The 17613-nt window shown below is 41.6% G+C and overlaps 1 protein-coding gene across 4 annotated transcripts in view; it reads right to left on the reverse strand.

Annotated features, from left to right (window-relative positions):
* Positions 1-17613, reverse strand: part of LOC138945943 (LIM and senescent cell antigen-like-containing domain protein 1) — a 44210-nt gene that overhangs the window by 11283 nt on the left and 15314 nt on the right. For 2 of the 4 annotated variants that reach the window (XM_070317480.1, XM_070317479.1), the window contains exons 2-6: positions 5570-5680; positions 3443-3555; positions 2610-2730; positions 1444-1515; positions 110-190 (exon numbers count right to left, since the gene is read on the reverse strand). In XM_070317480.1, the coding sequence (XP_070173581.1) occupies positions 110-190; positions 1444-1515; positions 2610-2730; positions 3443-3555; positions 5570-5680 (498 nt within the window). Of the gene's footprint in view, positions 1-109; positions 191-1443; positions 1516-2609; positions 2731-3442; positions 3556-5569; positions 5681-9448; positions 10267-11792; positions 15141-17613 lie in introns of those variants that run through there. The other 2 variants (XM_070317478.1, XM_070317477.1) reach the window with 2 other exon arrangements.

Raw genomic sequence — 17613 nt, forward strand, 5'->3', positions numbered from 1 at the left:
GATTGTAGTTGACTGATACCTTCAAACGTCAAACTGTTGATGGGATAACACACACACACTGTGGCATTCTTTTCAAGTCCTTCAATGAGGTAAGAGACACAGTACTCACCCACAAGAGTGGCAGTTGAAGTGGTACGGGTGGTAGGCCTCTCCGCGGTACTTGATAAGTCCGTTGATCTCAATCAGGTCACTGTAACGCAATCATCAAAATCACTGTGTAGATGCTGGCTAGCAATGATCTTTTTTTCAAGTTTTTACCCAAGTTACCTCCCATGCCTTTCACTCTCCACCACAGAACAAGTGAACTCCTGATGTTTTAGTATTTGTTGTTGTTGCTTTGGATATACACTATCACTCCTCTGTTTAATGACCACTAATGTTTGTCACCAAACTCATCGTTGAACAACAAAATGGTCTTTTAAATTAATGGAAAGTTTTTGTTTTCACAACTGTTAATTTTCCTCTGTCGTTTTGTTTTTTTTCTCTTGCAGAGAACCTCATAGTTCCGTAGGGCATTTTTGACGAAGCATTGCTTCTGGCAGAGAAAGAAGTTTTGCAGAGTCATTAGCTGACGCTGGCTTAGTTACTGTTGGTAGTATACATCTAGCATATCTAATCTGCTGTGTGTTTATTAAAACATGAGCTCATGAAATTGTAAAAATGCCTGCAAGCACCCTGGTTCCAGGAGAATTTTTGCAAAAGAGATGCCCAGTTGTGCCATCTGCGGATCTCAAGAATCTCAGAATTTCTTCTTTTTCTGACATGTTTACTCCGCCATTTAGGAAGCTATACGCCGCTTTTGAAGGATGCATGCTAAATGGTATTTTCGTGTTTCTATAACCAATCGAACTCTGACATGGAATACAGGATCTTCTCTTGGTCTTGTGCTTGACTGTGCACATAAGGCACTAGCAGGTCTGCACATAATTGGACCTGGGAGATCGGAAAAATCTCCACCCTTAACCCACCAAGGGTGGCCGGGATTCGAACCCACGACCTTCCGCTTGGGAGGCCAGCGTGTTTTATCCACTAGGCAATTGCGCCCGTCTGGGAGGAGAGAATCTGAAAAATCCACCAGTTGGCACAACTACCGGGGGCCCGGTAGCTCAGTTGGTAGAGCACTGGACTTGTGATCGAAAGGTCGCAGGTTCGAATTCGGGCCGGGACGGACACGGGTCAACTTTATGTGCAGACCCAGAGACGGAAGCCATGTCCCACCCCCGTGTCATCACAATGGCACGTAAAAGACCTTGGTCATTCTGCCATAAGTGCAGGTGGCTGAATACACCTAAACACGCAGACACCTGGGTAGCGCGACTCCGTTGCTGCTAGCTTTCCACTGGGAGGAAGCGACCCGAATTTCCCAGCGATGGGACAATAAAGTAATGAAAATGAAATGAAAAATGAAAAACATCTCATGCCTGTCAACCCCTCTGTACTTACTGGCACTTGTGGCAGACGTATTTGCCGGTTCCTTTTGCCTTCTCCTTGGCATTGCACTCACGGCACAGGGCCCTGTAAGGCGGACACACAGCACACAATGTAGCAATCAATACAACATTCATATGGCAAAGAAAAAAAACCCAGTCTGCTGAAAAAAAAACTACTTGCTGCCCACATCCAAATCTGAGTAAAATTCCTGATATACTGAGGAGTTGTGAAGACAAATATCTCTGAATCTAACTCTTGAGATTTTCTGTAACATGTGAGCAGGCATCACTTCACAGAGCTCGCAGATGAGTTCCCTCCCTTGCAAGAACATGAGTTCTGGCTGTTTGTGTCTTCTTCTTCTTCTTCTTCTTCTTCTTCTTCTTCTTCTTCTTCTTCTTCTTCTTCATTCGTGGGCTGAAACTCCCACGTACATTCGTGTTTTTTGCATGAGTGGAATTTTACGTGTATGACCGTTTTTTACCCCGCCATTTAGGCAGCGATACGCCGTTTTCGGAGGAAGCATGCTGGGTATTTTCGTGTTTCTATAACCCACCGAACTCTGACATGGATTACAGGATCTTTTTCGTTGCGCACTTGGTTTTGTGCTTGCGTGTACACACGGGGGTGTTCAAACACCGAGGAGAGTCTGCACAGTTTTGACGAACTCACGCTGACAGCGGCCAACTGGATACAAATCCAGCGCGCTACCGACTGAGCTACATCCCCGCCCGGCTGTTTGTGTCAATGGGTCATTCAGCAAGGATTGCAGACTTTGTATGTCAAAACCTATCCATTTCAGTAAAATTTTCACTTTCACAAACTTGCTAAAATGTATCATACCTGAGGACTAAATTTACAAGCAGACAGACAGTGCCTCCTGACACCCCTCTCACCGTCCAACGTTTTTAACAAATCCTGAGTCGGCAATGCATATGTTGCATAGCTAGCACACAAGGACGAACGCACACACACACATACATACACCCCCTTATCGTCCAGCGTTCTTGACAAATCCTGAGTCAGCATAATGCATATCTTGCATAGCACACACACACACATACACATATACCCCCTCACTGTCCAGCGTTCTTGACAAATCCTGAGTCGGCAATGCATATGTTGAATAGCACACACAGACACACGCACGCACTAATGCACACACACATATACCCCCTCACCGTCCAGCGTTCTTGACAAATCCTGAGTCGGCCATGCAGATGCCACAGAGCTGACACAGGAAGCACTGGGGATGCCAGGATGCATTCATCGCCTTGATCACCCGTCCACTGATGAACTCCCCTGATGACAAACACATTCAGCCTTTTATTAAAGGGATACTATTCATCTAACCATTTTGGAGGAATTTCGGAAGAATTTGACAAATTTGAAGAATTTGGGGAACCCACTGTTCTGTACTTTAGACTCACAATCACATCTAACGATTTGCTCAAAAAAGCCCAAGTATACTAATCTATCAACACAAAGTAAGCCAATGAGCATCTGCAGGGGTTGCTTTTCTCCTTTGCTGAAGTTAAAAAATAGTGCTGAGTTTGTCGCTTGACAACATGTTGGAGCTTGCCTGGATGTTTGGAATCGGCATTCTGTTTCAATGTTTATTTTTATGTGCCTGCATGAAGTTTTTCAAATGAAGATTTATTCTTGCCTTGCCCTGCTAAACTCCATTGGTTTTTTTCCATCCACACAAGTCAGACAAGATAAAAATACAGTGAATCATTACACCCCCTCCCCCCCCCCCCCACCCTTTTAATACCCCCAGTTTGAGACTGTCCCCCTTTTTTTTTTAAAAAAGATTTTCAGTATGTAACCTATAAATTTTACTTCATTTTAATACTGAACCAGCCTTTTAAAGCTTGATTTTGTCAAAAATGTTTTTAGGTCTTTATAATTATGGCGGTTTCATTGTACATATATTCATACACATTCTTAGCTATAGTACAGATGTACTTAGTTATAGTACAGATGTACTTAGTTATAGTACAGATGTACTTACCACACTTTCCACAGCTGGGAGCGAAAAGGACTCGAAAGTCATGCTCGCAGTACTTCCTTCCCTCGTACTCGTAGAAAGTTCCTTCAGGGAAAGGCTGGAAGCACTGGGCACATCTGCAATCATAAAAATACCCGTGTGACTTGGAATAATAGGCCGTGAAAAGTAGGATATGTGCCGAAATGGCTGCGATCTGCTGGCCGATGTGAATGCGTGATGTATTGTGTAAAATAAATTCCATCTCACACGGCATAAATAAATCCCTGCGCCTTGAATATGTGCGCAATATAAATTGCATAAAAAAATAAAATAAAAAAAATTAAAAAATATAAAAAATCTCTGCGCTTAGAACTGTATCCACGGATTACGCGCGATATAAGCCTCATATTGATTGATTGATTATAGAGTTATTGGTGATGAGGCATAATCTTTTTCCCGTCATTTATCATTACCTCGCTGGCTTCTTACAAGCCAGTTTCATCGAGATAATTAAGTTAATTATTTGTGTCGTTAGTGTTTGTCTGTCTGTTTATTTAAAAGACCAGTGGGTCGACATACTGTAAATGTAACATTTTGTTTGGTCAATAATTAACCCTTACAATAACTTACCTACCATTCTTGGTTTTTTTATTCATGAGTTTCAACATTAGACTTTTCCTGAAGGTAATGTTTACACAGGAAGAAAGAATTTTCAGAAAAGGTTCAAGGCGAGTTAAAAAATTCATGTCAAATATACACACAGCAATCTATTTACTTGACAGCACACTGTCGTCTAACTCTAAGGTGTTAAATGGGGAGAAAACCCTGTCAAAAGCAGCTTGATCTTTTGACTACAGCAAGGGCCTGAGGCCAAATTTCATGTAAAATATTCAAAGAAGTGAATGAATGCTCCAGGTAAAATATTTAAAGGAGAGAATTAATGTGACGAAGATTGACTGAATGCTTTTTTCCCGGTTGTGTTTGTTTAAGTTTGTAAATCATTAATGACAGTTTGATGACTTTGTTGAACAGTTTTAGCTTCATAATGCTGCAACAAAGTTCTTGCAACTCGATCATTAGCCTGTACAGACTGCCTTTAGGGTATAGAAAATGTCAGAAAAAGTTTCAGATCCATAAAAAACCATGAGATGATCGTAACAGTTTTGAATCCCCTTTTCAAGCCACCTTGCTCTTGAAGGCCTGATTTTCTCCGGAATTTGTTTACCTTATTTTTTTTTCTTTAATCGTATTTTTCCCTTAACCCCTTCACTGCCTTAAGACAGGTATACCCGTCATGTGCCTGTGTCATGTGCCTGTGCAGCCGCAGCGCCTACGTGACGGGTAAACCCGTCATCACAGTTCCGGGATTTTCCAGAAATGCTACGTCACTGCTGACACACAAATACCAGCCAATGGCTTGGTAGGATACCTCATTCTCATGAATAAACATAAATGGTGACGCGATTTTGCGTCTGAAGGCTATTTTCGGCCTTGGCGGCAGTGAAGGGGAGAGAAGGCTCGACTCGTTAAAATGGCTAACGGTGACAGTCGACCGGCCCCTTGTAGGGAAAAACAAAGACGGACTCTACAGGCGGTGCAAATGATTATGGATACTGACAGGGGAAGAGGGAGATCTTCTTTCGGACGATTCGTTGGAAACAGGTAGATGACAGTGATTATGATCCTTTCTTCGAGCAAGCAAAACAGCCACCTGTGTTTGATCCACAGGCACCGGAAGATGCGCCAGACCGATTTTTCAAAATTTCATATTTGAACATCATTATAAGCCAAACTAAATATTATTTCCATGTTTAGACACTAAAAACAGATTCTTGGTTCAATTTCCTTTAAAAATAACACAAGTTTTACTTACCTACCTACTGTCAGTTTGGAGCTTGAATTTTTTGTGAATTATTACACCCCGAACTCCAAAATTCCCTGGCAATCAGGAATGCACATAAGTAAGTTTTGATTGGCAGCAAAAGGGTTAATCTGTATTATTCATTTTTTTCTCATTTTTTATATTTTGACACTAAAATGCTTGAAGCTATTTATGAGACTTTGCGCTATGGAAAAGCTATTTATAATTATTAAAATCATTATTAGCCTGCTGTTGTTGCTGTGAACATCAGTGACAGCTGTTACACTCACGTGAAGCAGTGGGTGTGCCAGACCTCGCCGTTGGAGTTGATGATCTGCTCCTGCATGTCGAAGCCATCACCACATCGCCGGCACACCGCGTTGCCCAGCGACATCCCTGTGCTGAAACACACACACATTACACAAACATTAGATGAAGAATCAGGGTACGTGTACAATGAAAATACTTGTTTTGGTCAGGTCTCAACCGGGGCGGGTAGCTGACAAGTTGGTAGAGCACTGGACTTAGGTTGAATCACGGCAGGTACAGAAGCGGGTCATTGTTACTTTATGTGCAGAGACAGTATCAATGTCCCAACCCTGTGTCACCACAGAGGCACGTAAAAGACCTTGAGCATTCATTCTGCCCTAAGTGCAGGTGGCTGAATACACCTAAACACGCACACACCTGGGTAGCGCGACTCTTGTGGCTGCGAGCTTTCCACTGGGAGGAAGCGACCCCAATTTCCCAGCATTGCGATAATAAGAGTTAATGAAATGAAACCAACATCAAGGTTTCAGTCGTAGGGGTGCCCCACCACCATAAGCCAGCTAAATTTTCCATTCTGGCAGTTATGTATGTTTGTTTGTTTGTTTGTTCGTTCATGGGCTGAAACTCCCACAGCTTTTACGTGTATGACCGTTTTTACCCCGCCATTTAGGCAGCCATGCGCCGCTTTCGGGGGAGCATGCTGGGTATTTTCGTGTTTCTATAACCCACCGAAGTCTGACATGGATTACAGGATCTTTTTCGTGCGCACTTGGTCTTGTGCTTGCGTGTACACACGGGGGTGTTCGGACACCGAGGAGAGTCTGCACACAAAGTTGACTCTGAGAAATAAATCTCTCGCCGAACGTGGGGACGAACTCACGCTGACAGCGGCCAACTGGATACAAATCCAGCGCGCTACCGACTGAGCTACATCCCCGCCCCAGTTATGTATGACAGTATGTGAATTTTCAGCGAATGGTTGATCAACCCTTCATTTAAGACCGCCAAAATCTGAAATAATCAGCCATCCCCTTCCCCTGTTTCTGTCATTGTCTTAATTTTACGAACATGCCTCAAGACATGTGTCTGTAAACAAATACACTAACTAAACAAGAACATTGAAAACTGCAGTACAAGAAGCATTGATAGTTTTCCATGCATTTCCGTGTGTCTTTGTTTGCCTTAACTAAGTTAAAGCTCTCATTGTGCTTTACCCATTGTGTTAAAACATCAATCAATCAATCAATCAATGACGCTTATATCGCGCATATTCCGTGGGTACAGTTCTAGGCGCTCTGCAGTGATGCCGTGTGAGATGAAATTTTATACGGCCAGTAGATTGCAGCCATTTCGGCGCATATTTACCTTTCACGGCCTATTATTCCAAGTCACACGGGTATAGGTAGACAATTATTAACTGTGCCTAAGCAATTTTGCCAGGAAAGACCCTTTTGTCAATCGTGGGATCTTTAACGTGCACACCCAATGTAGTGTACACGGGGGGAGGGTTCGAACACCGAAGAGAGTCTGCACACAAAGTTGACTCTGAAATAAATTTCCGCTGAACCTGGGATCGAACTCACGCTGACAGCGGCCAACTGAATACAAATCCAGCGCGCTACCAACTGAGCTATATCCCCGCCCCTGATGCAACAACACTCAAGCAAACACAAAAGCAAATCAAAACTGCAAAAGAGGTTAGGCATTAGACTTTTAAAACACATTCTTAAGCCGGTGTCAATGAGTTTGCCCTTCTCTGTACAGCCAGAGCTCCTCAAGTGTTGACAAAACTCAGGGGCTGTTGACTTTCTGACAAAGTGTCTACTGGTGCAGCCCAGCCTAGGCAAACACCGTAAGTGTGCTTCAGCCAATCCTGTTGACCTTTCGTAAATGTGTCTTGTAAAAGCGTAAGAGTTCTGGAGTTTGTTGTTTTTATTAAAGACACTTCAGTAATAGTCTTTAAAAACAACAGGCTCATTGGCATGAGTAAAAACGATATTTACTCAACCTCAGTGAAGAAAAAGTTTTAAAACAGAAGACAATGTTTTTTAAGTTTGCACCCACTGATCTGTGTGTTAGTGCGCTTGTGTGCAGTCATCAACAGTTGACTTTTTTTTTATAGTAACCTGAGTATACATGTCTGTCTGTGTGCATATATACTAGATGAATACCCGCTTCGCCGGGTACGGCTTCGCCGGGAAGAAGTCGAACCAAATACCCGGCTGCGCCAGAGACCCGGCTTTGCCGTGTGTACGCCGGCTTTGCCAGCGCACCGCACGAAGGAAGGGAGATAAACGCGCAAAACACTGGAGAAGAGTAAAAATAGTATAACGGGAATATGGATTGAGCGTTGTCGACAGTGACCTTCTAAAAATAGAAACGGGAATATGGATTGACGCCACACGAAGGAAGGGAGATAAACGCTGAAAACACTGGAGAAGATAAGGAAGAGTTACTGGGAATGGATCCAGAGAAAAACCAAAATCGGTTCAGCGCTGCGCGCTGAGAGCACGTGTTGAAATATCTCAACGAGCAGGTTGTGTCCGGGGTGGACCTGAATATGGCCACCAAATTTGAAACAAATCCATCGAGAACCTTGGGCGTGCATCGCGGACACACACACACACACACAAGTCATATCATATATATATAGATGATAAAGTCAAAATTCCACGTTGGAATGTAAGCGGCGGAGACACACACAGAGTAAAGGATGACCTCCCTTGCTCATGATGTAATTTTTCCCGCATTCTCGCTTTTGACGTCATTCTATATTTAACTTTTCTTCAAAAGTACAAGCGATCGAGTGCATGTTTTGGCATTTTTAGCAGCGCTCTCATTATAAAGTTCTCTCTCTCTCTCATGTGAGCATGGGGGCTCAGGTGTGATCAATACTTACTTACTACTACCACTAAATTCATTGATACTTATTACTTTTAAATCAGTATTATAAAACTGAAAAATGATCCAATAGCTCTGTCTCTATCAGGCCCTCACACAAACACACACGCGTGCGCGCACAATTCACTCAAAATCTGGTGTAACTGAATCATACACAACCACAATTACCAGTGACATTAATAATCAATAAATAAATTAGTCCCTGCACAAACACAGTAAACCATCATTACCTGATGAATACATAAACCATAAATAAATCTGATGCATTTATAGACTCTCCATCACATACAGAGTGCACAACTAATTGACTTGCAAGATAGGTAAATCAACTCCATGGGCTATATACATTTTTAATGCTTGCCTTTTAGGCACCCAATTAAAAGCCATAATCAGTGCAAGTGACGTTCCTATCTAACCCAAGTGAGTTTACATTGCGCCAGTTCATGAACTTTGGAACTGCACCGAGGGTGTAAAAAATTACTCCTCTGCTATATATCCGTGTTAAATTTGTTGCGTATGGATAGGAGTCCATGTATACATTTTTTTTTTACACATGCGACATGAATGCAAATGCGATTTGATAATTGCACACATTTGACAATGAAGAGAGACTTCGCTTTTAACAAACAAACACACACGCACACACAAACACACACACAAACACAAACTCACTCTTTCTCACGCAGACACAGACACACACAAACACACACACCACAAATCTCAACTGCTTTTTTTCTCCATGATGTTTGCCTATCACTATCAGAGGCAGGTGAGTATAATGTTACATATGAACCTAACTCATCATTCCTAGCTGAAATTGTAAAGAAAAACAAATAAATAGAGGTATAAATTGAAACAAGTCGCTTAAAGGAACATTATAACGTTCAGTCAATCCATCTGCCTTAAAGATCCTAAACTGATTTAACGTAAAAAGAGCATATTAATTAGCAATGCGCCGGTAAAACTTAATCTTCGGAAACCTGAAATTACAAACTTACCCATCAAAGCCATTTTCAATGGCAGAGATGTCAAATAACGGATAGTCGTCCTTATCCTGAGCATTCCTACGCCGCTGAAAGAGCGGACTTTCTGTTTGGTCGTTCAACGACTGCAACCTCATTGGTGGAAGCCGATTTCTTGCGGCTGATGATTGGGCTGGAGTCACAGCCGCCATTTTACAGTCCTGTTGTGCAGCTTTTGTCTTTGCTGGCCTGGAGTTCTAACACAGTACTTCAAGTGATTTCAAAACACACGCTCAACTTATAGCTGTCAAAATGTTTCACCAACTAAGAGCATCACAGTTTCAGGAAAACGGAATGTATAGGCCAAACTATGTGTGGAGTGATGAGTTTCAGTGTCACAGAATATATAGGACACACAACACAGCTCTAGAAACAAAAGTAGGTCACATCATCACAAATTCAAAGAAGAAGCTTTTCGACTTATTTGAAATAATTTGCCTCCTTTTCATAAATCCCTTTGCAGACAAAGGCTCCGGCCTTCACCATCCCATCACTAAAAGTAAACGCTCAACATCAGGTTTCCCACATATATATCGGATCCCTATACTCAGCTATGTTTTTATCAGTATGGCAATCAAATATTCTGCCACTGAAAGGATTTCACGAAAGAGTTCAACAGCACCAAACTTTTTTTTCTGTGAGCTGTGACTGAGCTTGAAAAGAGTCTCTGAAACCTTGACACAAGAACAATAACATGGCACCAGCAGATCCAATACAGCAGTACCCTTCTGTTTTCCTCAACTCCTTGAAACCAGCACTAATCCCAATACATGTACAGTGGAACCCCCTTTTAAGACTCCCTCCTTTTTAAGACCTTGTTTTCTCAGACTTTCTGTTCATAACCTCTGTAAATTGACCCCCATTTTAAGACTCCCTACATTTTAAGACCTGATTTTCTCAGACTTTCTGTTCATAACCTATGTAAAATTATCCCCCATTTTCAGACACCCTCCTTTTTAAGACCTTGTTTTCTCAGACTTTCTGTTCATCACCTCTGTAAAATTACCCCCGTTTTAAGACTCCCTACATTTTAAGACCTGTTTTCTCAGACTTTCTGTTCATAACCTCTGTAAAATTACCCCCGTTTTAAGACTCCCTACATTTTAAGACCTGTTTTCTCAGACTTTCTGTTCATAACCTCTGTAAAATTACTCCCAATATAAGACCCCCTCCATTTTAAGACCCTGTTTTCTCAGACTTTCTGTTCATAACCTCTGTAAAATTACCCCCAATATAAGACCCCCTCCATTTTAAGACCTTGCTTTCTCAGACTTTCTGTTCATAACCTCTGTAAAATTACCCCCAATATAAGACCCCCTCCATTTTAAGACCTTGTTTTCTCAGACTTTCTGTTCATAACCTCTGTAAAATCACCCCCAATATAAGACCCCTTCCATTTTAAGACCTTGTTTTCTCAGACTTTCTGTTCATAACCTCTGTAAAATTACCCCCATTTTAAGACTCCCTACATTTTAAGACCTGATTTTCTCAGATTTTTTTAGGTCTTAAAATTCCACTGTACCAGTACCACACAATGATTACTGGCTGTAAATCCTCAACTGACTCTGTGACAGCTCCTTGTGTTGTTAACAGTAAGCTTACCTCATACGACCAGAAGGCAAGTGCACGAAATTCTGCTCTAATTAGCACAAGATTATAACTAATCCCCAGTGATCTATTTTTGTATCCAGCTAAAGTTTATATAATGCCCAACCACAGAACACATCACCACAAAATCCACTGTTGTGCACGTGGTACACAAGTGAACGTTGTCAGTAAACTATGCCAAAAAGTCATGTTATTGTTAAGCTTTCCCTGAAAATATGAAAGTATGAGAGGATGGGTCTTAAGTTACCAGAACTGCCAAACGGAAAGTATTCCCCGAACTAAAATCTGTTTTCATAATCCAAAGCAGATGTGGATGTTTGAAGTGAAGCTGTTCACCCTGGACTGACTGGTTCACATCATGCAGAACTCCAGAATGAAACATGTCAAAACAAACCAGATAAACAGTACACACTGCCTTACATAACAAAACTGGAAAGAAAAAAACACTGGAACGTTATACTCTTTACTTTTTTTTATAAAAAGTATTTTTATTTCTTCGTTTTGTTAGTATTAAATGTATTATACATGGTAGTATTTGTTCAGAGATGAGCATTTGAACGTGATAACAAGAACGAAGAACAGCAGTAATCATTTCTTTTTTTCTCAATGTTTGACAATATTCCCTATGCCTTTGCTTCCAAATTGTCCTCCCAAGAATGTAATGTACAAGAGCAAAACAGAGCGAGCAGAGCCTTGGAGAGTTGTGGAGTACCTGACACACATTCTAACTAGTCAAGTTGACAGAAGACATCTCTCACAGCTCAACTCCTGTCCTGGCTTCAGCCAAGAGTTTACTACCGTGGTCTTCCTCCTCTGTCTCTATCTCAACTGAACACGCTTGGGTAGATGACAACACATCTGTCAAGATTTCAAACACTGCAGAACATCTGCCTACATTTACCCTACAGATCTCAGTCAACTCTGCACTTTTAACTTAGGTTTTACTGATCCTCCTGCTTCAACTTGTACAGGAACAAAATCATCCAGAAAATGCTGTTCCGAATGACAGTCAACGTCGGTTAAAAACTGACACAAACAATGCAGAACATCCACGGATCTGTTTGCATTGAACTCACGAATCACAGAAGCACTTTAAATGAAGTCAACTTTTGCTCCTCGTGCGTAAACTTCCAAAAACAAGTCTCAGAAAGTGAAACACTCAGCTCCCAGTCCCCGTTTGACAAAGGTAATCCAAACCAGAGCAATGTTCAACGTTCACCGCGCAGAATGAGCTGAAGCAGCTAATGCAAAAAACACAAGTCAAGGTCTTAGCTCTTTACTGAGGAAAGCAGCCACCCAACGATTCTCCAACAGCGATCTCAATCACCCAACGACTGTAACCCCCCCCCCCCTCCCCTTTCTCCGTTTCCCTCTTCCCAAAAGCTTAGCTGTTGGCGAGGTTTCATAGTTAATGATAGGCACGTGTAGGTCTGATTGCTTATTCACTTTTCCCTCCTGTTGTATTGCTCAAATCACTTCAAATGAAGGTCTGGCTTTCAAAAGTTCAAACTAATTCCACGCTCTCCCTCTCTCCTTCCCCCAAGATCGTTGCTGTTGGTGATGTTTTATACATAATGATAAGCACGTGTATATATATATATATATACACGTTTGATTGCTCATTTACATTTCCCCGGCTCCCTTTTTATTGCTCAAACAGCTTCAAATGAAGGTTATACCTTTGAGCAAATCATGACCGAAAGGAGATGCTGATCTCTCTCTCTCTCTCTCTCTCTCTCTCTCTCTCTCTCTCTCTCTCTCTCTCTCTCTCTCTCTCTCTCTCTCTCTCTCTCCCTCCCTCTCTCCCTCTCCCATAAATGTGTTGCTGGTGGCTTATAGTTGATCATGGTGGTCAGCATAAGCATGTTTGCTTATCCATTTACAAATTTAATTTTCCCCTTCTGTTTAATTGCTCAAACTGCTTCATTTGAAGGTAAGGTCTTTCTTGACTCACACTCTCTCTCTACCCCCCCCCCCCCCCTCTCCCCACCACCCGATGTAGAAGAAGAATCTTGATGGTGAATGAACCTCACTATACATAGCAGAGCAACTACTTTGCTCTAGCTGGTTCTTCCACCGCTGTAATCGACAGAAGCAATTGTCCTGCCAAGAAAACCTTCAAGTGAAAATGAAAATAACAGGATCGACTGACTTGGCCGCTGATGGTAAAAGTACAGAGGTAATCGTGCCCATGACCTTGACTGTCAATTAAGGCATCAAGTTGCAGCAAACTGAAAGAATACTCGTGGGCCCAGTCTGTTTGTCTACTTTTTCAGTCTCCCAATAAATATATAGTAAAAAGAGAACATAAAAAAACAAATAAAGGGGGGTGATAAAAAAAAAGTGCATGAAATGTCCTACTGCCCCCAACAAGAATTTGCAACACACTATCCATATCTCGAATCTTACACTAGATAACGTTAACGTCAAATATACGATTCTACCAAATCGAACTCCTGACTTTGGAAACAATTGGAATTTGGAAGATCTTACTTCTGACTCTTAGATCATTATACCACAACCATTAAAAATGAAGAGTGATATTTCGCAAACTCAAAAAACTTCCACCCAAGATCTTACAATGCTCTTTGCTACCACGAACCAAACATGCCAGTTTCATACACTGTCTCGGCTTTGGCTACCCGAGACAAACTCGCCCACGATTTGAGAGACGTCTTGGTGGGAAGGACCATAATGCAACCAGCCCGAGACTATTCATGTTGATGCTCTCAGCAGGACTCGATGCTAGTGAAACCAGTCACCCATGAAACAGGATTTCACGCCGCTCCGATAAAGAAGAATCGGCAATGATGATACCTGGCGCTATCTGCTTGAATCAAGGTGTTAATACTTTTCTTACAACGTAAGGCGTTGTTGTGAGCAGAGAGTGAATAAAAAGAGGGAGGGTTTGCGACACCTGTTTTAAACTGATACCAGTTTTTAAGTGACTGGGATGGCCGAAACTACATTAATTTTCTAGCACAAAACACTGCATGATTGTCACCTACTTTTTTGAATGACCAAAACTATACACGTCCAACACAAAACACTGAGATTGTTGCCAACAGCAAACATACCAATTTGTTAAAGACGTTCACTCTGGAAGAAAATTAAGACACTCTGTAAGGAAATTAACGCCTGCAATACGAACCAGATAAGACGTCTGCTTGTATGATTTTTTTTGGATTTTTTTTTATAGCAAACCTGGACTAATGAGATCTATAAAAACTGCATTTTTATTTTTAACACAATCTGAAGAAAAGATCCTCAAAATTCTCAAGCCGTACACCAAGCTCTAATCAACGAAACATGGATTCACTACAGCACATGTAAACTTCCACAGATACTCGACAGGTTATTCTCCAGCACATGTAAACTTCTACAGATACTCGATCGACAGGTTATATTCTCCAGCACATGTAAACTTCTACAGATACTCGACAGGTGCTTTCAAACTGCTCGTCTTCTGTAGACAGCTTTTCGTTCCTTACAAATTTCACAAGAGCTCAAAACACAGGAACATTCACAAACTCTTCGGTGTCTACACAATCCTTCTCCGCACAGTAATAAATCCAATCGGAAAAGTCCGCACAGAGCCACTGAGAAACAGATGAGTCGATCAGGAGCGAATGCCGACGAACCTTGACAAGCAAATACAGCACAGAACATAGAATCCCTTTCCAAGAGAAGCGTCCACGAAATTCCCCTCACAAAACGGAACACTTGTCCATACAAAAAGCACACCTTGTTCATAGTGAGCGTCACATAATCTCGTGCAAGTGACAACAACGACGCACGCTCATATCTGAAACATAAAAATCCACGCCTCTAATAGAATAACAGACCCGGAAAACCACTGTCCATGAAATAATATACTCCTCTACAGAAAGTTTGTCTCACAAACAAACGCCCAGCGTCTCACAACGAAGCTTCACACGCAGACAAGAATCGGTAGCACTTTTGCAGACTCCCTAACTTCCGTGTGTCTTTTTTTCACCTGCAAATATGACCAGGTGTTACGAACCAAAAAGGTGTGTATTTCGCGCGGCTCGCTATTTGGAACGGTTGTCTAATACCGCGCATGGAGTGTTGTATTGTCGTGGTGGGGTAAAACGCAGGCGCTAGACAAAACTTTCTCAAAATTCAGGGTTCGTCATTTTTCACCCCGTATTGTTACGCTTGTTTTCAACCAAAAACACCGATCATTTTTACTTCTGCTTCAAGAATGAACGGCAGAACCACTACGGCAAGATTCTGGTTTGACGAAATGAGTCTGTACAAGAGAAAACGTCAAAGAATAGTGACACATATGTACCTCTAATTAATAATCTGACATGTGTAAAACTTTGTATTTTCTTACAGTTCCACAGAGAATAGTTCCGTGAGCGTTACTGTCATTGTGTCAGGCAAAACAAACAAGTCGTTCAAATTGATGAATGAGGGTTCAAAGGTCAAGGAATGACCAACAGAAATGTTCAACTCCATTTCTAAGCATCAGAAAGGATGGAGTAATTGTGAAATCTGATGATCATAGAAACAGCTACCCCAAGATGTGGCACTACAGTTGAAACCCCCTATTAAGACAACCCCTCCCCCTCGACGTTCACACACACACACACACACACACACACACACACACACACACACACACACACACACACACAAACACACGTACACACAAAAGAAACACACACACACACACACACACAAACACAAACACACACACACACAAACACACACACACACACACAAACACACACACAAACACACACACACACGTTCATTCTTTCAAGATTGTGCTATCTCAGATCTCTATTCATAACCTCTGTAAATGTGCCTACATTTTAAGACTACCTCCTGTTCAACACATGATTTTATTCTCTCCAAATTGTGGAGGTCTTTTATAGGGAGGTTCCACCATAGATTCTGGTTTATCCCCCCCTCCCCCCCCCCCCTCATCCAAATCTTACCCCTCACCCCGAATTGATTTTGTTGCAGAAAGATTTAACACTTCTTTCAAGCGCTAGTAGGTGGAATTCGGTCTCCCAACAACCCAGCGTTTACACACCACCCCCACGAGAAGAGTTGTAACGCCCGCCCTACAGAGCTAAACGCGACAGCTTTGTATTACCTGTGGACATCTGTGAGCCAACAGGTTGAAAGTGGCGCGTGTGCGCTGTCAAAAGATAAACAAGGTAGAAATAACAGCATTATCATACGAACTCCGTATGTCGAGCGGTTTTGGCATACTTGGTGTTACAACAGAGTATACATATCAAGGTTTAGAAAATTATGAAAAAGAAATCATAGAAGTTGCCAGAAAAAAAAATCATCCCTTGTGTGTTAAAAACTGTTCAAACACCAGACGTGACCTTGTTGTATGCAGAAGATCAGTCCTTCAATGCATTATAACCGATATGTATGCTATCATGTTTTTTTCTATTTGAAAGGGTGATTTTGTTATCCCATGCACTTTTGATCGTAGAGTAGGACTGGTTAAAGCAGTAAATTGGTAACTATAAAGGCAAAAAAAAAAAAAAAATAGGTCTGTTTAATTTACGGTAACCCGACCGACCCTAGTTTTTAGGCCCGACCCTAATCTTTTTTTTGGATCGTCTGAAAAAAAAAAACCCGCATCCAAAATAGAGCTGTTTGCGCTCAAACAGCAGACGACAGAAGGGAGGTAAGCTCAAAGTACTGTTTATAGTTATGTTGGGCAAAAACAGGGATTGATGAGAAGAAATGAACTGTGAAACATCATAGAGAGGGGAGAAAAAAAAAGAAAACAAGAAGGGCAAAGCCCATACGACTCACATGCTTGACCTTGACCTTTACATGACCTTGACCTTCAGGGTCAAGGTCAAATAACTAAACCTAGCAATGACATCATACACTAAGAACTGCTTTACACATTTTTCCTACCAAAATACATGTGACCTTGACCCAAGGTCAAGGTCATCCAAGGTCATGCAACACAAAGCTGTTAATTCAAGACATAGGAAGTACAATGGTGCTTATTGGCTCTTTCTACCATGAGATATGGTCACTTTTAGTGGTTCACTACCTTATTTTGGTCACATTTCATAAGGGTCAAAGTGACCTTGACCTTGATCATATGTGACCAAATGTGTCTCATGATGAAAGCATAACATGTGCCCCACATAATTTTTAAGTTTGAAACAGTTATCTTCCATAGTTCAGGGTCAAGGTCACTTCAAAATATGTATACAATCCAACTTTAAAGGACCCTTGCGACCTTGACCTTGAAGCAAGGTCAACCAAACTGGTGTCCAAAGATAGGGCTTACATTGCCCTGTATAGCATACATAGCTAAGGTTGCCATTCTCAATAACTTCAGAAAAAAATGCGAAAATGTGAAAAATGGTCGTTTTTAAGACAACAATTACGGCCCCTGTGACCTTGAACTTGAAGTGAGGTCAAGTTGCCGCACATGTTTTTTGAGATCTTGTAACCATACACCATCAGGCCACATCAGGTGTTGATAGACTTAATAGTGTCCAAGAAATATCCAA

This window comes from Littorina saxatilis, linkage group LG13 (assembly GCF_037325665.1).
Source record: "Littorina saxatilis isolate snail1 linkage group LG13, US_GU_Lsax_2.0, whole genome shotgun sequence".
In the NCBI taxonomy this organism is placed as follows: Eukaryota; Metazoa; Mollusca; class Gastropoda; order Littorinimorpha; family Littorinidae; genus Littorina; species Littorina saxatilis.